The 23,633-nt window shown below is 39.9% G+C and overlaps 1 protein-coding gene across 1 annotated transcript in view; it reads right to left on the bottom strand.

Annotated features, from left to right (window-relative positions):
* Nucleotides 1-7,112: 7,112 nt before the first annotated feature.
* LOC144630155 (dynein axonemal heavy chain 7-like) overlaps nt 7,113-23,633 on the bottom strand; it is a 53,297-nt gene continuing 36,776 nt past the window's right edge. Inside the window, exons 54-86 of the mRNA XM_078488446.1 lie at nt 23,212-23,409; nt 22,626-22,842; nt 22,002-22,318; nt 21,789-21,930; nt 21,575-21,688; nt 21,373-21,491; nt 20,989-21,169; nt 20,091-20,320; nt 19,941-20,007; nt 19,180-19,302; nt 18,849-18,989; nt 18,380-18,497; nt 18,036-18,264; nt 17,442-17,514; nt 17,044-17,151; nt 16,882-16,952; nt 16,220-16,498; nt 15,931-16,084; nt 15,331-15,464; nt 14,824-14,881; nt 14,241-14,374; nt 14,026-14,158; nt 13,725-13,927; nt 13,408-13,483; nt 13,019-13,197; nt 12,834-12,900; nt 12,550-12,642; nt 11,956-12,132; nt 11,134-11,295; nt 10,583-10,783; nt 10,028-10,189; nt 8,977-9,531; nt 7,113-8,053 (exon numbers count right to left, since the gene is read on the bottom strand). Coding sequence (XP_078344572.1) covers nt 7,412-8,053; nt 8,977-9,531; nt 10,028-10,189; nt 10,583-10,783; nt 11,134-11,295; nt 11,956-12,132; nt 12,550-12,642; nt 12,834-12,900; nt 13,019-13,197; nt 13,408-13,483; nt 13,725-13,927; nt 14,026-14,158; nt 14,241-14,374; nt 14,824-14,881; nt 15,331-15,464; nt 15,931-16,084; nt 16,220-16,498; nt 16,882-16,952; nt 17,044-17,151; nt 17,442-17,514; nt 18,036-18,264; nt 18,380-18,497; nt 18,849-18,989; nt 19,180-19,302; nt 19,941-20,007; nt 20,091-20,320; nt 20,989-21,169; nt 21,373-21,491; nt 21,575-21,688; nt 21,789-21,930; nt 22,002-22,318; nt 22,626-22,842; nt 23,212-23,409 — 5,857 coding nt within the window. The 3' untranslated portion in view covers nt 7,113-7,411. The remainder of the gene's footprint in view (nt 8,054-8,976; nt 9,532-10,027; nt 10,190-10,582; nt 10,784-11,133; nt 11,296-11,955; nt 12,133-12,549; nt 12,643-12,833; nt 12,901-13,018; nt 13,198-13,407; nt 13,484-13,724; nt 13,928-14,025; nt 14,159-14,240; nt 14,375-14,823; nt 14,882-15,330; nt 15,465-15,930; nt 16,085-16,219; nt 16,499-16,881; nt 16,953-17,043; nt 17,152-17,441; nt 17,515-18,035; nt 18,265-18,379; nt 18,498-18,848; nt 18,990-19,179; nt 19,303-19,940; nt 20,008-20,090; nt 20,321-20,988; nt 21,170-21,372; nt 21,492-21,574; nt 21,689-21,788; nt 21,931-22,001; nt 22,319-22,625; nt 22,843-23,211; nt 23,410-23,633) is intronic.

A 23,633-nucleotide genomic window follows, 5' to 3' on the forward strand; every position in this document is an offset into this window, starting at 1 on the left:
CCCCCTGTTTTCCTGACTAGATATGTTGACATGTCTTTGTTGACCGTCACGTTTTTATCCATTAGCGTTGATTTGTTGATTTTTATTATCTTTACTTTTGCTTATCAGATGGAAAATTATTATATGCGTGTCTTGGTTAGAAATTAGGTTGCCTCAGTTGTAAGGTTTTACTATCAATGAGATAAAGATATTTTTAAAAAAAATACTTGCCAACATCCGAAAAGAAAGTGTTTTTGGCATTGATATGTTAACATCACTTCAAATAATAAGAAGAAACGTTTATGGATACTTTGTAGCTAACATCACGAAAGCTGATAAATTCTATCATACTGGGATAGTGGACAACTATTAGATCATTTTCGTCACTCCGCCAAATGCATGATACAAGTTAAGCGTAGATCAAACTAATCTTAACACAGCATTGGCTCAACAAGGCATCTGAACTGTCGCTCCACACTAAACATATCGCCTACTTCTAACGCCGATCTGTTTGGCAAGTAATCGCATTAAAGTCAATTATCAGTTATTTTAGGCGCTACATAGCTAGTCGAGTCTGATCAAGGTTTCGGACACCATAAAAACTAAACCTTTCAATTATTCGCGCTTTTCAACTATAATGAGATTAGACATTAATTTCGCATTTTCCATTAACAAGCGGAAATCTTTGAAGCAGTTTAATGTTTTCCTTTTAATTCATATTTTTCTTTCCCTGATCTTACGGTGACAGAAGCATTTCGGCAACACAAAGACAAGTGACATTTTTTGCATCAGAATACGCAGGAGTGTAAACACATTAGCGTAGATAAAAGATCCACCTTGACTGTACGACATTTGTTTATAGATTAGGCAAACACTTTTGATTAGATATTCCGGTATTTCAATTTGGTGATCCCAAGAAAATAGGTGTTTCCTGTTGGGAATAAGACTTGTTAACCAAAAACTTCTTTACTATGGTACACACAAACATTTTGCTGCCGTAATCGAATCAAGACAGCAACTTAACGTGTTTGGTTGGAGACAAGTATTTGAAAAATGTATAGTGTACGTAAAACAACTGCCAGTTGAAGAACAGTAGCCGACAACATTACAATATGAGTATTGTTAAAAGTTTCAACAAATCTGTTGATGCATTAGGGAAACCAAGCATCCGATTGTTATTGTACCAAGATAATGCTGGCAAACAAACCGAACAGTACGTCAACCACAGTGGAATCCTCGTGTTATCTACCCTTAGCAAACGATTCCTGTGTTACAACTAAGTTAATTATTTTCCGCTTTCAACAATGAATACCAAATCACTTTCACCGAGCATGCGTCTCGCAAGTCCCCAGACCTCTCCGTCCTCAGGTTTTCTTTACAAAGTAGTCCCAAAGTAGTTCATCTAAGGGAATGCTCCCGAGTAGGTCAGGGCGAGAAAAAAAAAACGGCAAGCGAAGCGAGCCGTGTGATTTACGTCCTGCTGCACTTGGGAGCCTGGTTACCTCCGTAAAGGCTCAATTTTCCTCAAATTCTGGATACTGCCTGAACACATATGCAACTAGAAAATAATGACCTTCTCCGTGTTTTGTACACTATTTTTCAGTATTTTACAATGTAAAAGCCTTAAAGATATGTCATCTGAAATATTTCTAGTTAATTCTCGACATCTTTTTTTTTGCACTAAAACCAAAGCATCTTTAGAGACATTAATAATCGCGTTAATTTTATTCATTTTGAAATTTGCCCCTTCTCTCGCGTTAATTACCTTTATTCGAAAGAAAGTTTTCCTCCAATTCGTTTCCTCCAATTCATGTTTTACAAACATGTTTCGACGGTATATCGGTCATCGTCAGCGTAACGGTTGTGATTACGAGTGCTGAATTACACTGCATTACAACACTTGACACTAACTATTAACAGTTCATGTCGTGAGATAATAGCGGGACACCTCATGACGTATTTATACCACCTAACACTCAGTTTGTGTAGTCTGTTTAGACTGAATAGCGTTCGGCTAGCCTAACTTTCACTCCGGTTAGCCTAAAAAGCACTCCGGTTAGCGTACTTTAGTTTGAGTTGCTTGCGGTTAGCTTTAATAATAGGGTTAGGATTTATATCTTTCTAAAAAAAGCAGGATTCTCGCCCGAGGACGACCATTTCCGAGGACTACCGAGACCTGACGATTATTGGTTCGCACCCAGTTTACCGCTTCCCCCTGTTCTCTGTTTTTCGCTGATCCAGATGATCTTTGAAAATGATCGCCATGACATCATTTTCTCATCTTACTGAGGTCGGCCACACATGGCAGCAGTTTTCCGTTTCTTATCTAAGGGCAGGTTTACTTACATTGAGATTGAAAGCCACAGGCAACTTGTCATAATATGTAACTGGTACGCCCCCAGAGGATCCCCCAGAGACAACATGTACACCCACAGGCAATAGGGACACCTGTGCGCTGGCTGCGAGGGGGCCTAAGGGGGCCCTTGGTGTGTCTTAGGAGTGTAAAAACGGTCGATAAAGGAAAAAACCCGGAGTAACATTGCTGAATCTTATTTACTTGCCTTTACGGCTTCTCCACTATTTACTTCAACTTTCAGCAATATTAATTTATTTATGATAATGACAGCACAGTGGTTTTAGTAGAATTGAAAACTCCTTTGCCATTATATGTTAATGTTCCCACTCAAGATATTGTCGCTTTCGTCATTAACAGAGTGAGGTTGTTGTGTGGTGATAGTAGCGGCCGTGTCTTTTCGTGTGTCTTGCTGCTCGGTACTCAGTGAATAGTTAATGTTTTTGTTTAACCGATAGTCTTGTGATGAGGAATGGAGTTGTGGCAGTTGAAGAATATGCTTTCCTACCTTCAACATGCTGAAGTCGGCTTGGTTCAAATCTGAAGAATTACTCACAAGTCCTTTTGTAGAGTGTGTTCGGTTTATGAACATCCAATTAAAATTGCTCTCATCAGGAAGTTCTTCTTCATTTGATGATATCTGTCGCTCGAATATTGAATGTTTTCGAGTTTGAGTTTCATTACGAGCAGGATTAAATACCAAGTTCTTCGCCGTTAAGTTGTCGTTATCTGAAAAACTTTCGGCTTTTGTCCGGACCTCGTCATCCGGTATCTCGTACTCATTGTCAGCATTATCCATGTTGTAGCAATGTCTTTGAGACAAGCCTGTCGAAAAACAACTTGTTAGTTTGGCCGCCATATCTTTAACTGCGATGTTTATTATACAAAGAGGTAGAATGAGTCTCTGCTTTTAATCTTGTATATTTGCATACGATGAGTAAATTATAACTTACTATTATGAACAAACATGCCAGGTGTTACTCCCTAACAACTGGCAAAACAATGTAAATGTGAAAACCAAAACCAAAACAAACAAAGAAAAAAGAAAACGAAACGGAATATTGATCAATTTTTTTTACTTTTTTTTGAATTTTGCGTTACGTTCATGAAATTAGAAATACAGGAAAGGTATTTAGTAAGCATTTTTTAGCACTTTACAGTGACCAGTAGGAGGAATAGTTCAGTTATAAGTTAACATCAAGGAAACCACTCACAAGGCACAACTAGACGAGCAGGTGTTATAAGTGATTGCCACTCACACCCTATGCGATCTTAATCACTTCTTTTGGTTATAGTTTTGGAAACAAACAATTTTATTTAAAAAAGTTTTGGGTTTGCTATTGTATTCATCACTTAGATCAACCTCAGCATGTTTAACTCTGTTAACTCTGTTTTTCATAGAGACACTCCTTGTGGGTGTTTCTTTCTCAATAATATATATTCTTATTTTAAAATAGACCACTGAAAAATTCTGTAGATTTTACAAACACTAGACTATATTGACTATATTCCGCCTACGTGCGAGTCTCCAGTTGTTAGACTCTTTGAACACCCTGCATACAGCTTGACTACGTCCATAAACATAACAGACATCTTGTTTTACAGTCATGTTGATAAGATGACAGAATCAGTTATTCAGTAAAATTGCACAACACAGCAAACTTTTGTTTGTACAGTTTCTCTGATTATCTGTTTTCTGTGGCGGAGGACGATCAAGTCGTTGCGTGTGTATAATAATTCTTGACTTCTTACGAATATTAATTGAAAAGCCTGACAATGTAGTTGTTTGCCCAATAAACCCGGAAAAAGTGCTTTGAAGAACCGGAAGAAAAGAAAGCTTGTCAACAAATAAATAATAAATAATGGGAACTGCTAAGCTCCGTGTGCCAACTTGGTACTCCTGCTAGGATAGGCGACATTAAGGAGGCTCGATGCAGTTTCTAAGCCTTAGGGTGGTTGTTTTGAAAATAAAAATTATCAAGGAAGATAATCTTCGATTTTTGCCAAAATACACCATAACGATAAAATAAGACCAAAGTTTAATTTTTCACTGGTCACTTAGTCACAAAGGTTACCATAGCAACGATTGTCGTTTTCTTTTGTTTTCAAACAAGCCTGTTTTCCTCGAAATCTAGATTGACTCTTGGTATTCATTTTTTCGACGTTTTTCTCGAAGAATAGGGGAGTGGACAATTTGGAACCACATATCTGTAACTCCAGGGACTTCAAGGGACGTTTCCAGGGAAGGTGGGATCACGCGACCACGTGACCACAACAAACGATATAACAAAAGTGACATGTCAGCTTTCTATCCGGGAGGCGATCATAAAAAGCGTCGCACAAACAATGGATTGCGAACCAACCGAAAATATCACAGCACACACGTTAAAAATCACGTCAAAAATAAACCAACCAAAAACTCGCTCCAAAGTATAGTTAAAACAAATGCAAGAGATGGGGGCCTAGCTTAGGAGCGGTAAAAATAGGCCAAATGTGGTCGCACTGCGCCCCGTATCAGCCTAGGTTAGGGACGTGACCCGCGGAGAGTGAGCGGACGCCGGAGAGCCGCCCACGACGATGGACTGGGGCCGACCCCGCGAGCCAGACAAACGCAGGCATGTCGCCCCAAAATGCGCATGTCGTCCGTCTGGGGAGCGCGACGGCCACGGCACCCGGCAACGGCGCGGCGGCCAGTGCCCGCCGCACAAGAGAGTACGTGATGACGGTGTGAAGGAGTGGGGGGGCGACAAAATAATGGCGCACCCGGAAGAAGGAATGACACAAAAGAACTGATGATAGCGAAGAGGGAACCTCGACCCGAAACGTCGAATCGAAGAGACTTTGATTTGATGTTTAAGTTTAGTAGATTGACTAGCTGTTGACGAAATTTTAGAAAAATCTGTAAGAGCGTTTAAATAAAGAATGAAGCTTTCAGAAAAATCCTATTTTAATGCGAAATAGGCGTTTTTAAATTGTTTCGTAGTATTTGAGCACAGTTATTCAAAATGAAATATAAATACTTAAACCATCAAAGACCATTAACTAAAAGCGAGAGTGTTTTTTCTTTAATTTGTTAAAATATACCGACTGCAGATTGTAGGAAACTACAAGAAGTTACAAAAAACTTCATTATTGATTTCTTTAAGGACGTTCGCGCCAAAATTTTCTACTCGATAGATTTCTTTAATTCTTTTGCTGCGGTCAGATAATGAGTTACTTGTGTCAAAAATGCAAAAAAAAAAGTTGGGGTCACCGTCTTCGTTTCAGAGAGAAAGCGTGTGGAAAACTACCCTGATTTTGAAAAATTGGCGCACGTAATTCAGCATGGTTTACAGGGTTTATAGTTAAAAATATCGAAGATGAGTAAACGGAGGCTAACGATCTTAATCAAATTTGGTAGAAGTGCGTCTGTTGCGCAAATAATTCCTAGTTTTGCCATCTTTTTTGTGAAACTAAACCGCAAAACCGAAAAACGCATTTGAAACTGTCGTACGGCAAAAAGGAAAGCTCAAAAGACGGAATTCAAACCGTCAGTGTGACAAAAAAATTCAAACTTCCATTCGATAGATTTTTTTCGTTTCCTCGCAAAACGTAGATATTAATTAACGAAAGTGACCCGTTAAGAAAAAAGTAGGGGTCACCGACCATTTAAGGGCCTGTTTACAAGAGGTAGGGTAACCCTGGGGGGAGCAGGTAGGGTAACCCTAGTGCTAGGGTTACCCTAGCAGGAGGGTTACCCTAACGCTCCCACATTTCTTCTTTTTTTCATCGACGTGTTTACAAGGCAGCTAGGGTTACCCTAGTACCTAGGGTAACCCTAGCTGAGTGCCCCAGGTGCTAGGGTAACCCTAGCGCCTTGTAAACGCTCTGCTAGGGATAACTCGCAATAGGGTTACCCTACCTTCTTGTAAACAGGCCCTAAGAGAGCAAATTGCAAGCGAAGCTAGCGGAACGGCAACCCAACCGAAATGTTTTTAGAAAATTTATTCAGCGCGCGAACATTTTCTTCCTAGATAATTTTTTTTTTTAAAACAACCCCCGTGGGGTTAAAAAAATTTATCGCGCCTCTTTAAATATATAAAAAATTTTTTGGACCCGGCCCAAAAATTAAAAAAAAAAAATTTTTTTTTTAATAATAAGGGGGGAAAACGACATCTCCACGAAAATAGAGCAGTGCGTCCAAATTTAATGTCGACACAACTCGCGTATTTTTTAATAGTCCGTGTCCATACTTGAAAAAATCTTACTTGTGTCACTCATTAAAGGCGTAACTAGAGGTTTTTTTTCCGTTTCTTTTCACGTTGCCAATCATTGATCTGTACCACAAATCCGCGAAAACTAACTGACTTGATTTTTCAAAAAAATTACAAACCCAAAAAGCTATTTTGGTCAGTATTGCGTCTTAATACATTACAGTAAATTTTGTTCAGTCTTTAGTGAGCAAAACTAACGTGTTCATCAAGTAAAGAGACGATTATGTGAATAGTCCACAGCTTTGTTCTTTATCATTTTCAATCTTTTCTAAGACTGAACACCTGTACATACCACTTAACAGCTTTGATAGACTTGCCACAAGTCGACCTCACGATTTTTTTTTTTTAAAAAAAGCGGGGAGCGGGAACCCCCCGCGCCCCCAAAAAAAAAAGGGGGAGGACTTTTTTTAAAATACAGCTTTGAAAGCATTTCTTGTTTCTCTTGTATTTGGAGGTTTTATTTACAGCATATCAAGTAACCTTCTTTGTGTACGGGCTTTAAAAGGCAAAATAAAAACCACCAAACGAACTTTAAAAGAAAAGTATTTAATAGAGATTTTTTTGTACAACACCTACTCTTAAGAACATTACTTCTACATTACCACACACCAGTAGAAGCTTATTTGCAGTCTATAGTTTGCACACTTGTTTGTTCGAAGAACTCGCAGCTCTAAAACAAGCAAGGGGAAAACAATAAAAGATTCAAAGAAAACAATCGCCTTATCAACACTTATATCGTGGGTATCGGGTATACAATGAGTTAAATACAATGTGCACTGAGTACGACTGACTATATACATGGTGTATCATGACACAATTTATCCACTTAATCATCTAACTGGCAAAGAAGAGCGACACCGCGCATGATCCAGTGCGACTGCGGCTGGTCAGAGGGCAGGCGCATGTCCATGACAAAGTTAGTGGAGTGCCCTGTGGTGGAGAGTGTGCCGCGCCTTTCACTTGTCTTATACACAGGAGAAACATAGTGTGGTCGCTCAACAATATCTTCTTTCTTGCAGGGTTTGAGCCACAGCACAGGCATGTGATCGTAAAGTGCTTTAGGGTGAGACTCGCCTATCACTTTCTTCTCTCTGTCCCAACGAGAGCCTTCCATGAACAAGCCTGTCACGTAGACCCCGTCCTCGGGTGGGGTGTCGTATTTCTTGTCATCAAGCACCTCGAAGTCAAAGGTCAGAAGGTCAATGGGTATGGTGTATTTTCTGGCGTAGTTCTGCTTTGAACCCGTCAAGAAGGCTTGGGTGAAGAAAAATCCAGACACCCAGAAGACGGGCGGTGCGCCCACATCATACCAGTCCTGAAGAAACTTGAGTCGGGCGATAAGATCATTGACGTAACTTCCGAGAGGCTTGAGGGAAGGGTAGGACTTCTTCATCCAAAGACCAGGGATTCTTCCTTTGAGAATGCTACTCACAACTTCTTCTAATTCAGACGACATCACAACCAAGCCCTAAAAACACAACAAAGCAAGTTCAAATGTAGCTTAATTATTAGGTACCAAGGAAAGGTACCATCGTACGGTCCAGTTCCACTCAGTTATGCATAAACAACGCCTGAAACGACTACTATATCCCAAGTTGTTATTAATAAACAAATTGTCACGGTGCCCATATGGTCAGGAAGTTATTGTTATCTGTTATCCGTACATTTAACTCGCGGACCCCGGCGCGGAGGAGGGGAACAGCGACACGGACAAGAAATGGCGAGACGGACGAGCCCAAAGAGGATGGGGGTGAATAGGGCAGCGCGCGCATTGTTGAATAATAACAACAGATATCCTGCATTTTTATTCAACAAATGCGCGCGCTGCCCGTATATGGTCAAAATGTTAACGTTATCTGTCATCGGCGTACATAACAAATATCCTGCGATATACGTAGGATGCGAAAACTCGTCCGAAGTCTTGTAAGCGTTACAATAATTACAATTTTTTTTATCTGCGAAATGTGTTTCGTTGACAGTTTGTTGAATAATAAAACAATTATCCTGCTCAATCTTGCGAAATATCGTCTGATTTTAGCCAACTCGGCCTACAGCCTCTTCGGCGATAGTATCAGGCAATATTCCGCGCGTATTTCGCAGGATAATTGTCAAATATACGTAGGTTGCCAAGATTCATCTGAAGTCTTGAAGAGTGTTGCATAACCAGAGTATTTTATGCTGTAAAATAGTTTCCGTTGGCCATTTGTTGAGTAGAGGCTATAAACAATAGGCTAGTTTCTAATTACGCTCCACTGATTACAATCAATCAATCAATCAATCAATCAATCAATCAATCAATCAATCAATCAATCAATCAATCAATCAATCAATCAATCAATCAATCAATCAATCATCATCATCATTATCAAGATCAGAACAATGTTTTCGTACCTTGATGGCCTTCTGTATGTTGATAAGCGAGGATCGCACCACTTCTGTGAGTCTGTTGAATCGTACCATCTCCTGCACCAGCACAGTGTTCATACTCTGTGTGTAGGTTGTAGGATATTTGCGCAGTGCAGCTTCAGTGTCAAAATTCTTAGGCAGCTTCTCCAGGATGTCCTCTGCCACACCAAACACCACCTCATCTTCTGACTTGCCCCCCTTGGAGGAAGCTCGCGACTGTGTCAGCAGGATGCTGTTGAACAACAAGTTAGTCTCTTGCTGATCTTTACTGATGTCTGCGTTAGCGTGCATGCCAAACACTTCAGGGTGAGTGATGAGCGGCAAGCTCCGGGAATACTCGATGTATGACTCGTACTCGCCCTCTTTAGGAGCAAAGTAACTGCCACTGGGAGAGAACTTGTAGTCTTCATTGTCTATGATGTCCGTGCAGTAGAACTTGTCCAAGATTGTCAGAAGAGTTCGTCTGTCACGGTCATCAGTCACACGACCACCATAATTACACTCTCCAGTCAGATAAGACAATGCAGCAAATTGCACATCCTGCACATAAACAAACAAATTCATCAGTGAAACAAAGCACAACTGTCAGGGAAACAACACTATTTTCGGAGGTAGAATAGTTTGAGTATTTTTTTTTTTTTTTGTTTTTTTTTTTTTTTGGTTGGGCCAGTAGATTAGTATTAAAACAACCACCGACGCAAACCACTGGATAGTAATTTGACTGAGCCCGGATGTTGAAAAGTTGAATACCGTATTTACTGTTAAGCGCCCCCCCCAATACCGCCCCCCTCAATAAGCGCCGTTTGGGAAAAAAAATAACCCCCCCCACCCGGGGCGGGTTTTTAAAAAAAAAAAAAAAAAAAATATATTAACGTTTTGATAGTGTAGTCTGTTTTGTCAACACTAATCTATTGGATACTCCACATCTGTCTCCCGGTGAATGGACTAACATGTTAGTCATCACTATCTACAGTTAAATGACTGGATACTTCAGCAGTTTTTAGAAGTATTAAAGAAGGAACATAGAAACACTCACGTCATATTTATTCATGAACATGTGAAGCTGTCGAACACTTATCCGTAAGTCAGTCTCATTGAACTCGTAAGGAATGTTCCAACCCAAAGGACCAAATGTTCTTCGCTCTTGAACGATGGCGTGGAAAAAGCACAAACCGTACAGCATTTTCTTGAACTCTCGCTGAAATAAAAAGTAAAGACAACATACGTTAACCTCCTCAATAGGGAGATAAAAGAACGTCGAAGTAAACCAAAGTGATTCAGTAGTAGAAACTGAGCGTTTGTTGTTGGAAATCTGCAAAACTGATTGGTTATCCATTCACTGATAGAACACGATCGCACGCACGTTGCCCTTGAAAGGGACATCACTCTTGATTTCTGGTTTAAACATACATAAAGTTGTAGATTTTGGACTGCAATCCTTTTGAGTGTCCACAAACAATTAGACTACTCGCGCTTGTTTTCCATTAGGGAATAGCCAACTCGGCTGGCTACTCGCTAACTATTTGCTCATAGAAAACTCGGGCTTGTAGTTAAACTGTTACTTATGTGCTGTTCTGTTATGACTACTGACCGGCTTGTTGCAAGTTGTGAAGAACTCCGGGTCTGAGATGGGGTCACTCAGGTACGAACGTATGACATTGGAGCGCAAACCCTTAGGAGGTTCGTTTGTCATCTTCACACCATTCTGCAGTACAGACACTGGGAAGTTTGGTGATGGGTAACTTGTCAGCCACAGACGGAAGTCAGGGTGTGTTGTGTCTGGATTCAATTCCTGTAACACAAGTAAGAAAGTATATCTATAAACACTACAGTCCAGATATTTTGTGAGGCTCACGTGTTCGCTCAAGGGAGGTGGTCGTCTACGAGAAGGTTTCGCAGATTTTTCTTCGAACAGATAGAAACCTGTTTAGCTGAATATGCTTCAGATTCGCAGGTATCGCTCAGCGAAGCTTAACAGCTTACTGTATTTATAAGAGCAAGATTTAAACCTTAACCACCCATTATATAGTAATCATATTTAATACCTACCGGTATTTACACCAAGAAACTTAACGTTGTCTTTGAGAGAAAATAAGTCGGGCACAAGCAATGGACTAGATTACGATTATTAACGGCTGTTACCTCACAGACTTTCTCGAGTGTCGGCATCCAGGATGTTGCTAAGTGACAGTTCTGCAGCACCACCCAGGTGCCATCTTTGACAGCCTTCTCTATCATGCGCATGGCAATAGGACCCTGGCCCTGCCCCAGTGATAACGAGCTCAGCTTGGATCCACTGAAGCCCTGTGGTGACAAACACAAACATTAGTCTATCTGCTGATCTTAAGCATTGGAAATATTGTAGGAATTTGCTTCAATTACTAAGTTGACATAAACTAATTATAAGGAAATCTGATGCTGCAAAAATATTTTTTACAAAATCCCAACGGAATCCGTAAGTTAGTTATCGATATGGTATTCCATTTCCATGCTTTAAACCTTGACCCAAGTTTGCTTTCTAATGGTTCCTGTCGCTTGTTTAACCGTAAAGCCTGAAATGTTAGTCGTCTCTTCGTCCCTCAATCCAGGCACCATCTTTCACATCCGGGGTTCGGGTTGAGGGGCGAGGAAACGACTGACCTTTCATACTAAGAACATTACTACTCTACAAAGTCAAATCATGAAGTTTTTGTTTCCTACAATCTTGGTCTATTTTCGCGCTACTCGACATCACGCGAAAATAGATGCATGACTGTGTCACGAAGATCGAGAATGGCGATATGTGCGCTCAGTAGCTAAATTACCGTAATCCTCTCTGTGAATTAAATAATTAATCAGAGCGGGAAATAGAACCAGCCTGGGAATTGTGAATATCTCTTGTTGAGTACAGAGATTGTAAAACGTGACCCCGTCAAACTAAACTGCGCAATATTATACTGACATTGAACCTTGACTATTGTGTACCTGATCATCAGCAAACTTGAGCAGGGCGGCAGTAGGATCAGATCCTGGAGACAAAACGAAGATGAGAGGCGCACAGCAGTTAGAATCAGCAAATGCTTTGCCAAGGTCAAATGGCGGTGGCTCAATAAACCGCTTGCCAAGCTTAGCGGTAACAAAGTCCTGGACTGCAGGCGTCATCTGAAATGAAGAACATTCGGTACTCAGTTACGGCAGATACTTTCTGTTTTTCGTTAATTCAACAACATTGCGCATAATAGCTGCTGGGACCTGGTTCAGTGCATTTCTCGTTTTGTTCTTTCATAACCTCTTTTGAGTAAAAAAGTCAAAGGTATATTCAATCACTCTTACAAACAGAAGGGAAACAGCAAGAAAGAACCCATGTATTGACACGCGGATGGCATAGGTGTCCAACCACAGATATCCAGTTAAACAAAAGTTGCAGTTGGATACTCACATCACGTCAATTACACGACAAACAGGCGTGCGCAGAGATAATCAAAACATTTGTTATAAATACGATCAGAAGAGATTAAAGAACTGTTAGTAATTTTGTTCTACAAACATTGATTACAATAAAGTTTTGACATAACAGACCTTGTCCGGTCGAAGACAGCGCAGGATAACCATTTTTTGAAACCGGCGGAGTTTCTCATTCCACTCTCCTGGCAAAGGCTCATTCTGGGGCTCCTGTTTGAAAAATACAGATCACAAGAACAACAAAGTTAATCCAATCTTGGTTATGATTGTATAAGAGTAGGGGTGAGTTTGAACTTTTAACCAATGAAAACTTCATCACTCTAGTTAGACCTCAAGAAAAAAGCCAACAGTTTTCAGCAGAAATAGAATCGGAAATAACACTGAAATCTCGAATCACTTACGTTGCTATCGTAAATCTTTTTCCACCCTTCTAGGTGTTTGGGAAACTTTTGTCGGAAACCTTTAAACCTACCAAGCGAAAAAGAAAAAGAGTCAAGTCAATAAAAACAGTATCAGCTAGGGAGTCTTCACAAATATTAACCGAGAACGCGTGCACGGTTAGTTGTCACTGTACACCACTACTCACACAGGCAAGTCATCCAGCCTGCATAGCTCGTCCCAGGACCGCGCCGGCAGCCACGTGGAAGGATTGGAATGAGGATTGTCCAGGCCTACTCCACCAGTCAGAAGGAAACGCCATTCATTATCACACACATCTCCTTTGTTTTTCAGCAGGTTGACACACAACAGGAACGAGAACAAAAGCTGTAACAACAACAAACACAAGAAACAAGTTGTAGATGTTTACGCTGGTTTTTAGATCATACGTTATATCTGTTACCAAAATCGACAATATAACCTTGTTAGATATGCATTATAGGACTAAGAGAGTGTTATAGCTCAAAAAACAAACTGCCAAAACAAGCCCAGTGTTAAAGTTGGAACTAAATAACGAAGAGAAGAAAAAATTCTTACCTTGTCTTTCTCAAACAGCGAGCGGCATACATTACAGTACAGAGAGTAAGTGAAGTGATTCGTCAAATTCTCCAGTCTGCTGACACAACAGAGGTTATATATGAACTTCAGGATTGGCAATCAACGGCCGGTAATTAAGGGTTGATGAAAGAACCTTTTTAATACAACATTGAAAATAGATTGACATCAGTTACTGTATAATATCTCCTCAGGAGCCCGAATAGCGCGGACACTTTGATGATGATTTGATGATATTCAGCCACCAGCAGCATGTAGCATAAAATAAGTAAAACATTTTTAGGGTAATTTTTGCTCACCGTTGTTCCAACACTTCTGATTTTTCAGAATTGTCTATAGATAAAATGAAGAGATTGATGAACCAGGTGAGCGAGTATTGGTACATAGGTTCGATATTAGCCAGATCAGCAATGGAGAAGAACAGCACAGCTGAGTGGTTGGCAATAGGTGTGTAACCCATACGGGTGTTGTCTATCTTCTGTTCTGTTTCTTCTGCTATAGCCTAAAAAAAACAAGTCAGAAAATCACCTCTCAGGTTTAAGCCATTTAAGACTGATAATGAAGTGTATTCTGATGAAGTCAACACGGCTATGAACTAACCTGTTTTTCGGAGATTTCGTTCGCCAACACCTTGGACGAGGAAAGAACGTTGATAGCAGTCTCATCTTCAAGGATATTTCCCTCAGAAGCAGACAGTACCTCCAAAATCTTATCTTCGATTTCCTTCAGTTGTCTGTTTTAAGAAAAAGGAAAATTTGAACATAAGTTGAGCATAAGCAACAATAAACGTGATATGCAGTAGTGTGAAGTCATACCTCTTATTCTCTGCACTCTGTATAATGAGTGCATTCTTCTCTTCCTCTAGCTCAGGTCTCTCTCGTGCTACAACAATCCCCAACAGTTGATCCTGCAATCCCTCGGGTGTGATCATAAAATTCAGCAGCGTCACCTACACATTGCACGGTAAATATATACACAACACTATTAACACTGCAGCACGTCTCAATAATACTACTTTTCTCATTTCATGCCCTAAATTCTATGAATATTTGTTAATTTGATATTCACTGTTTTCTCACATTGTATTTTGAAGTGATTTTTTCCTATTTTTGCATTTGATCTATTGAAATTAGTTAAATTGCATATTGAATATTTAATCAATTCTTATTATTAATCTTAGTCTAATCAAGGGCCCTTCGTAAATCGGTTTTACCTGTGACGTAGGCTTCCTCGATAAGGATTAATTTTATTTATCTTATTTTTGTTTACGAAAAAAAGGGTAAAGGAAATCCAGAAAAATATAAACAAGTCTAAATCCTATAACAGTTCACAACGGCGTGTGAAAAAAAATTACATAAATTTTTTAGTTAAGTTCAAAATAGGTCTTTCGTTACTTGCCTTTACAGAGGTCTCTGGAAGGTAGTGTGGGTTTCTGAGCTTGGTTGTTATATAGAACCTGAAAAGTACAGAAGAGTTCACACACTCAGTTCTCATCATCAATCAACAACTTATAATGTGTCGGAACGCGAGAGGAACCTCACAAGGGACAAAAAAATAAAAAATATAAAAAGACAAATTGAACAGACTTACTACCTACATTTTCATACTTTAAAATAGAATTTATAATCATGTACACTCGAGTGTGACATCCAGTGTGGTAGTGATCTGCCTAAGAGCAGAGACGGTAAGTTTTTTATCAGTTTTTTTTATCAGTTACATTCAAACACAGCTTTGTCACCAAAGAACTTCTCTTACAAAGCACAGCAACTGATAATCGGTGCATATACCACATATACGGTCGTGTTCTGTATAACCTATGGCAGAAACCCTTATGAGGTTCTGTCTATAGTGAACATTATTATTTCGAGACCAAGACAGTAAGCCAAGCCAAGCGACCAAACTGACCTGAAATCCTTGGAGTACTCAATAACACTATCACCAAGCTTGATGCAGATACTGCCGCCTTGTTTGAAGGTCTGTTTGAGAAGCAGCGGCTCCAACAGTGGATCCAGTTCCTCGCCAACGTTTTCTAACAAGACCTAAACCAGCAACAACGTGACAAGACTAATAAGTTCATAAGCCAAGATAAAATGGTAAGGATAAGTCTGCATACGAGCCCAGTGGCCCATCAGGCCGGAGCTTATCCCGGTTTCTGTATTATGAAGCGACTAGGAGTATTTCTACTCCCCCCTGGATGGGATGCTAGTCCATCGCAGGGTTACCCCCAGCAGTAAATTTGCCGGTACCTATTTATACACCTGGGTGATGAGAGGCACTATGAGAGTAAAGTATCTTGCCCAAGAACACAACACAATGACCGCGGCCAGGGCTGAAACCCGGGCTGCTCGATCTGGAGTCCAGCACGCTAACCGTTAGGCCACGGCGCCTCCCACCATAAGCCAACAGGTAAATCAAATAGGGTTAAAAAGTAAATAAGTGATAAGAGAAATAACGGACTGTCAAACAAGTAAATAAGTTGATAAGTCAACAGGTAAATCAACGCACCGGAGTGCCGAACTGGATACAGTTCTCCAGCGTTCTGACATAATCGGCGTCTGTCATTTTAATCACATGTAAATTGTTTTTCTTCTCCATGTTTTTCACCCACTTGTTTGCCTGACCCTGAGGATCGATCATCAATGGCCAACGGTTTGCATTGCTGTTGAAAAAAAAAATCAATTCCCCCAGTGTAAGTCAGAACAACAAAGAAAGAAAGAAACAACCAGACAGAGACACAGAGGAATAAATAGATAACTGGATCGAGAAAAAAATACACAAGGTAAGCTCACAGTACCTGATAATGATTCCATTCTCAATAGAGAAACTGTCAGTTGGCAGGCCAGCTATGTTCCAGTCCCTTATCTTTACAGGATCACCGAGAGTCCCTGTGACTGAGAAGTCATGTGAGCAAGGTATGTTGATGTTACGACAGGCTTTGACCCAATCTGCAGTTTGTTCCTGTCTGAAGGCAGCAGTGAAGGCTCCCAAGTAAGCCACTACTCCAGATGATACTAACACATCACCGATCAGATTGTCAAACTTGACACCAAGCTGTTTGGCTACTTCAGTCCACCTTAGGAAACACGTGTCAACACGTTACTATTCTCTAATGCTATGAGGTTTAATCTCAGTGGAAGCTAAAACAGCACTTTGGCCTTGGTTCGATTCGGTGCACTTGATACATAATGTTTGTGAGAAAAACTCAAGGGACCAAAGTCACAGTCTTAACAAGTTTAATGCACTTTCTTTGCAATGTACTTTTAAAAAAAATAATCAAGACAACATAAACGTTTGCAAGAATTACTTTGTTGGTGATCAATATCAATTGAGAAGCAAGTTCTATTTTTTTCTCATTAAAACCTGATATTTACTGCAGCTTTATGACGAATTCAATAATCCAAAGGATTGTTATTTATCAAAATAAAAAAATATTGCACAGAAATGAAAGACATGTACCTTGTTTTTTCTCCGCCAAGACCACCGATCAATTTCTCTGCACGTTCAAGTTTCTTGGTACAAAGGTCAACCTACAAACAAAGAAAAATCGTTACAAACAACAAAGGAAAAATGCGAAAAAACCCCGAATGTTGCTGTTACAAAACACAGATGTGTTCGTACTTGTTTTTCAAGATCTGCCTTCTTCTTCACATTAGCTTCGTACTTTTCTTGCAGTCGAGCTAGCTTATCCTGAACCTCACGAAGAGCGGAACGCTTCTTATTCAAACTCTGAGGAGGAGAAATACACAAACAATAAATCAGATCTTTATTTTACATGGCTTAGCTTCTTAATTCGATAGTAACATGACGGGTCATACAGGTTAGTGCCAGTTTATTCCAGTCAGTTCCATATCATGAAGCGACAAGGAGAGACACTACTCCCGGCTCTTGGAAGTTATGCTAAGTCACTGCAGGTTTCCCCAAAAGTTTTTGTTTCTTAACACTGGAACTGTGATAGTAGACCCCTTAAAATTAAGTCTAACGCACGTTGTAAACATATTAATGAAATAGTTCCTTACCTCCATGGCAACAGCTAGTTCTGCTTCAGCTTCTTTGAGAGCCGCCTTCTTAGGAGCCACAACCCGCGCTACCCTGAACACCACAAACACATCAATTCAGAAACTAACGCTGTTACTATGCTGTACGTTATATTCGTTTGCAATCCACGTCAAGTATTTTAGGTTACATAAAAACATCTACATATTACATTAAAAGTCCAAGGCAGCATTAGAACGTTAAACCACCGGCATTGCGAGGATTTAAGTGAAGCGTTTACCCCGTAGCAACCGCACATGCCACCTCGGAGATGAACACATCTCCTTTAAAACGTGCCCGTGTGTAAAGAATAGTACCACTACGGAAATGCACTGCATTATCACTTTGGAGAGAAAAAACTGAAAACTTTTTTATGGTGCTATAAACAAAATGTTAAGGTTTTGGTTATCGGAGATAATGACAAAGTGTAAGTTACTGTTATTGGAGATATGGAAAAAGTATTGAACATATAACTGCGTAACTGGAACAATTGTTCAACATAAGAATGGCTAAAGAAGTACTGTTGTTAACGACAAGCCCTCTTTCAGAGCAAGGTAACAGCTATGTTAAATACTCACTTGTCATAAGATTCCATGGCGACTACCCACTTACACAAGCCCTCAGCAGCAGTGGATGCTGTTTTGATCTTATCAGGATCAAACTCGGGGTTTGACGTGTACTTTTGTCGGATTGTCTTGATGATTGCTGGTGGAATGTTATCTTTGTCGTAGCTTTGTAGAGATTTCAGGAAGTTCATGTCACCAAGTACTCTTTTAGAAGGTCCCCAGAAGTCCTCAATTTTCTTGCCTATAAACAAAAACAACTTAGTTCACAGATGTTTCTGTTTCATAACTAAGCACTGCCCACTGCCTGTAGGTTATGAGGGATCAAGGATCAACAGTCTTGGTGACTACTGTTTTACCTGAGCCTGAGGGATCCGGCATCCTTTCTGGTTTGATACCCTTTAAAATACAAATAGCTTCCATGACAAGTTTGACGCCAGCTGGAGGCTGCTTCATAGTTTTCATTACTGTGATGTCCTGTAAAGAAGAAACAAAACACAGTTTATAGAATAACAATCAAACCACTGATCTAGTTCTGTGAAACTTAATTCTTGATAACGAAAAAAAAACTTCAGTCAAGGGTTACGGTGACTGCTTTTTTCAGCGACCCCTTTTGTATAAGATTGGAAATTGAATATGCAGCCGGAAAGAAAATGGAAAGAAAACAACAAAGAAAGAAAGAAAAAAAAAAGACAGAAACAACCAAAACCAGACAGACAGACAGACAGACAGACAGATAGACAGACAACCAAACAACTGACACATTCCCCTTTACTTACACCATTCACACATTGCAAGTACAAAAGAGAGAGATGAGCTGATTCTTACCGCTGGAGTGAGTGTGTTGAGAGCAGCAAGGGCAGCCTCTAGGATAGGTATGGCTTCACCCAGGTCTCTGTCACATTCATCTTTAATTGCTTGAGCTGCAGCAGCCTGCTTGTTTGCGACCGCCTCGTCTGCTTTAACGACCTATAGATACATTATTAAAACTGTAAACATACATAGTACAATATCTGCTATTCATGACCACCTTAGACAAATATCAGGGCACATTTATACACATTGCACATCCCAATAACTGTGACATTGCTGATGGACTGAACATTTACACATTCAGGTAAAGTTGTTGTGTCCTTTAGTACAGTTGGTGCTTGCTTACCTTTTCTTTCTTGGCAACCTCTACCGAGTCTTTCTCGATGATGACCATGATCTCATCAACCTCCTTGCCAGCTTGTATGAGTTGTGGCTGGAGAGCTTCTAGTTCAGCCTGCATTGCTGATACCTGAAAGGTGAAAATAACACTGCTCACGGACATGTTTATATTCAAATATGTAAAACACAATGTAGTTACTACATGGTTGCCACAGACATAAGTTTTCAAAATTCCCAGACTTTTCCCTGACAAAAATCAAATTTCCCTGACCAAAAAATGCAAAATGTCAGATTTCATTGCAGCTTCCAACCTCCAATTCCAAAGGTAAAAACATCGCTGATATTCCATTCACCTAAAATATTTCTTCCAGCCTTATAATAATAATAACAATAATAATAAAATATTTTTTTAAGAGGAGGCTCCCGTCACATGACGTGGTTTTCAGGGAGGTCCTCAAATAAAACTAATTACAAGGTTAAAATCAAGTTAAAAAGGTAAAAGTTTCAAATTACAAGTATAATGTTTAAAAAAATTAAGAAGGTTCTAAAAATTTGTTCGATAAAAAGCTAAAAGTATTTTGCTATTAAAAAGTTCTCAACTTTCTTTTCAAAAATGTCACAGGGCATTGGCATTCTTCCTTCAGTGGCATTGCATCAGTGGTGATATAATTTCAATTTTCCCTGACTTTTCTTTGATATGTCAATTTTCCCTGACTAAGACTTTTATTTTCCCAGACCATTTCCTGACCCGTGTCAACCCTGTATTACCTGTGACTGAGCCGATGCCAGTTTCTCCAGGCCAACCTCGTACCTCTTCTTTGCTTTTATCACCTCGCTGAAAAGAAAAACAAATTTGTTATCAAGCTGCAAGTTAAAATAAGTGCCAGAGATATGAAATATTTTGTGAACGCTACTTACACTTGTTTCATATTCAACAGACTCTTGAAGGTTGAAATAAGTTCCAGATACGAAGTTGGTGTGACGTAATTATGTCTCTTGAGTTCATCTTCAAACACCTTGGATAACTGCCTTGTTCCAGTGTGGAATGTCTTGCACATCTGAACACAGCCACTCTTCACCTGTGGTTCCATTTCAAGTTCCTCCAAAAATCGCTGAGCTACCACTTGGAGTGCATCGTCTGGCCACGACTAACAAACAGACAAATTTAATTAGTACAGTATGTGTACACACTGAGCACCTTCGTTCAAGAGAAAATGTCTCGGCTTTTTTTCATAGAAAATACGTTTTACAATAATCACGTATCAGTGAATACAGTATTTTTGATAGCAGTTTTCTCCCGCTATCCCATTGCAGTCAGTTTTGTGAAAAGAATAACTGCTTTCATAGCTATGAAGTGGAGGTCAAATGAAACTGTATTATCTTTTTGATGAAGGTGTAGATTTTATGCATGCGATTTTGTGCATAACGCATTTTTAGAAGCTTGAAACATACCAAGATAACAGAAAATCCAAAAATCATTCTTATGTTTTCCAGGACATAGCCTGTGTACAGCCGTCCCCCTCCCCTCAAAACAACGGCAGGACAATACTTGACAAATTATGGGGACGCATTAGCAAGTGAAGATGACTAACGAGGAGTTAGGATAGAAATGGTTCTAACATGGACAATCTTGTCAATGCTGAGCTCCTGTGTCCAAGATTGGATGCCTTTGTACGTTTGCAACAAAACCTTTAACATTAAATCATTAATGTTCATAAAAGTTTCCGGCTTCTGATTCCATACATGTAAGCCAACAAAACATTTCTGCTGTTTATTGTCATTTTTTTAAAAAAGGAGATATGCATGATAAAATTACCTGGAACCAGTCAATGGTACAACAGTTGACAAGCGAAGGAAACTTTCTGAGCCTGTTACGGAAGGCGTCACCAATGGGGCTCATGGCAAGCACAATGTGCAGCTGGTCTCTAACTCGATCAACAAAGTAGTTGAACAGTGCTACTGGGGAGCCATCTGTCTGCTTTGACTTGTCACGTTGCCTTCAAAAAGAAAAGCAAACCTGTCATTACATGAGTTCTTTTTCTAATTGTCATAATATCTATTTTTATACCAGATCAGAGAATTTGGCATTCAGAAATATTTCTGGTTTAATCAGTTTTTTATTTGTTCTCGGAATGATATTACATTGGTAAGATTATTAAACGCTGGTCAGTGCAACATCGTCCGTAATGGAACATCGTACCTGTCCAATACTCTCATCTTTTCACAAATCTCCTGCTTCTCGTCCAAAGGGAATAAGTTGGGTACTTCACCCGCATTCAACAAATTGTTCACATCTTCCAGAAACGATTCCTCTTTAATCTGTAAGGATAATGCAACAAAAATGTTCAGGCAATTGGAAAAACACGTCTGAACATAGTTAGCAAAAGTATGTTAAATCTCACCTGAGTGTCAGTGAACAAGAAGACCCCATTCATTTCGCCTTCAGCAGTCTTTCTTAGAATCGCCTTCAAGTCTTCACGCCACTCAGTGGAAGTGTATCCTTTGCCAATTTCAACCTGAAACGGACAAGGTACATAATACAAAGCGTTAACATACGATAAAAGGAAAACAAAATTAACGCAAAGAACCTGCCAGAAAGACAGCACAAGTTGTTACCTGAAACAAGTCATAATCCGCCATGTGTGCAGCTAGTCTGGTCAAACTCTGCCTTCCACTGCCGCCAACACCCACCAACAGACAGTGACCGCGAGGCTGTTTGATCACGCGGGAAATTCGAGACACGTGCTCAATTGCAAACCTGCAAGAGTCACAGTATGGTTATTACTACAGCAAAGCCAATGATACAAGCTTAACTCTTCCCTGTCTTACCTGAACAAGACCAAATTCATGGGCTTTTTGCTCATGTTGTTGAATTCATCTAGATACGTCTCCACCACAGAACGTAATTTGTCCAAGTCTTTGACCTCCACATAAGGCTTAGGATCAGCCTTAGGGTCTGTAAAGTCACAGTAGATCAGACTTCTTAGGTCGTCTTCCTCCACTCGCCCATCGTTATTGGAATCAAGTCGTTCAAACAGCTTGTCAAATTCAACACCCAGATGAGGTTTACTCATCTCACGTAAGAAGTTGAAGAGCCACTGCCTGTCACTGTCATCTACCAACCGGTCATAATACACACGGTAAACCTACACACAACACCTGATGTTAGTCACTGAAATGACAGGCAAATTAGCTTTGTTATTCGCCCCAAAAGAGGGAAAGATTCCAGTCGCATTAAATCAGGTAAAATGTAAGTGGAATGTAAGCAAACTTTAGGGTTGTTGTTTAGGTTTGTTGTTTGATGATAACAGTGTTTTCTAATGACATCATAATTCCAAAACCGAAGCCCAATCCAAACAGTCACTGATCTGAACTTGACGAAATCACATTTAACCGTACCATCAGTGAGGAAAGTGAATCTAAGACAAGTCACTGAATGATGAGATCACATACCTCATGACACCAGAGACGCTTGAGGTTATCAGGGTCTTCAATGATGTCAGGTGTAGAGAGAAGAGTACCTTGAATGACTCGAGCAAAGTCTCTTAAGTTGAACAAGTAGTGTGACTTGGCTGGGGTGGGCAGCAGATTCGTCATGGCATTCTTGTACACTTCTAAAGTGCTGCTCACCAGCATATCACCCACAGCAGTGTATTCCTTGGAAAAACCCCTGAAATATAATACGCAATCATAACTACCTAATGTCTCCTCATTTATACTAAAACATTACAGCGAATCAGTATCCACAACATCTTTTGTATCAGGTTGTGTGCAAATTTGAACCCATTGGTTCCAATGCTATAAAGTGTGTTCGTGGGGCCATGTTGGAGGAGTGAAACAATAAAAGATATTTGCATAAAAATGATTTTTTCCCAGGAAAATCATTCTAATGTTTCACTCCTCTAAGATGGCCACCATGAACACACTCTATTGACTTCAGTAATCTGCAAAATGAGACCAGGAATCCTTTTTCATTAAGAGGGAAATATACAAGTTAAAAAACCCCCGGAAATGCTGCATATGTGCCGTATATAATCACCTTGTGGTGAGATGCCATTCCATGATCCTGCCGAATATCTTGGTCATGGTTGTGTCATCAAACGTGGTGATGCTGATGGTGTTGAAGTGACGTAGGAAACGAGGTGTAACAGGATTACGGCCTCCCCCTGGGGGACCCATGGCACCTATCATTTGAATGTCAACCAGATGAATGGGAGAAGTGTCTTTCAGGTCGTACCTGTGTATACAGAACAGACATAAACTCAGACACCCAAAGGAAAGTGCAGAATGCAATGAAGACGATCAATTAAAGAAATGATGCTTTATGTTTCATATCAATTTCAAGATAGACGTTGAAACAACAACAGCGTTCCTTCCTGGGTGTTCCTAACACTTTTACAACCGTAACACGATACTTTTGTTCGTTTGTAATAAGATACTTTTGTTTTCCTTACGCATGCT

Source organism: Oculina patagonica, chromosome 11 (assembly GCF_052425735.1).
Source record: "Oculina patagonica isolate OP01 chromosome 11, crgOcupat, whole genome shotgun sequence".
Classification (NCBI taxonomy): Eukaryota; Metazoa; Cnidaria; class Anthozoa; order Scleractinia; family Oculinidae; genus Oculina; species Oculina patagonica.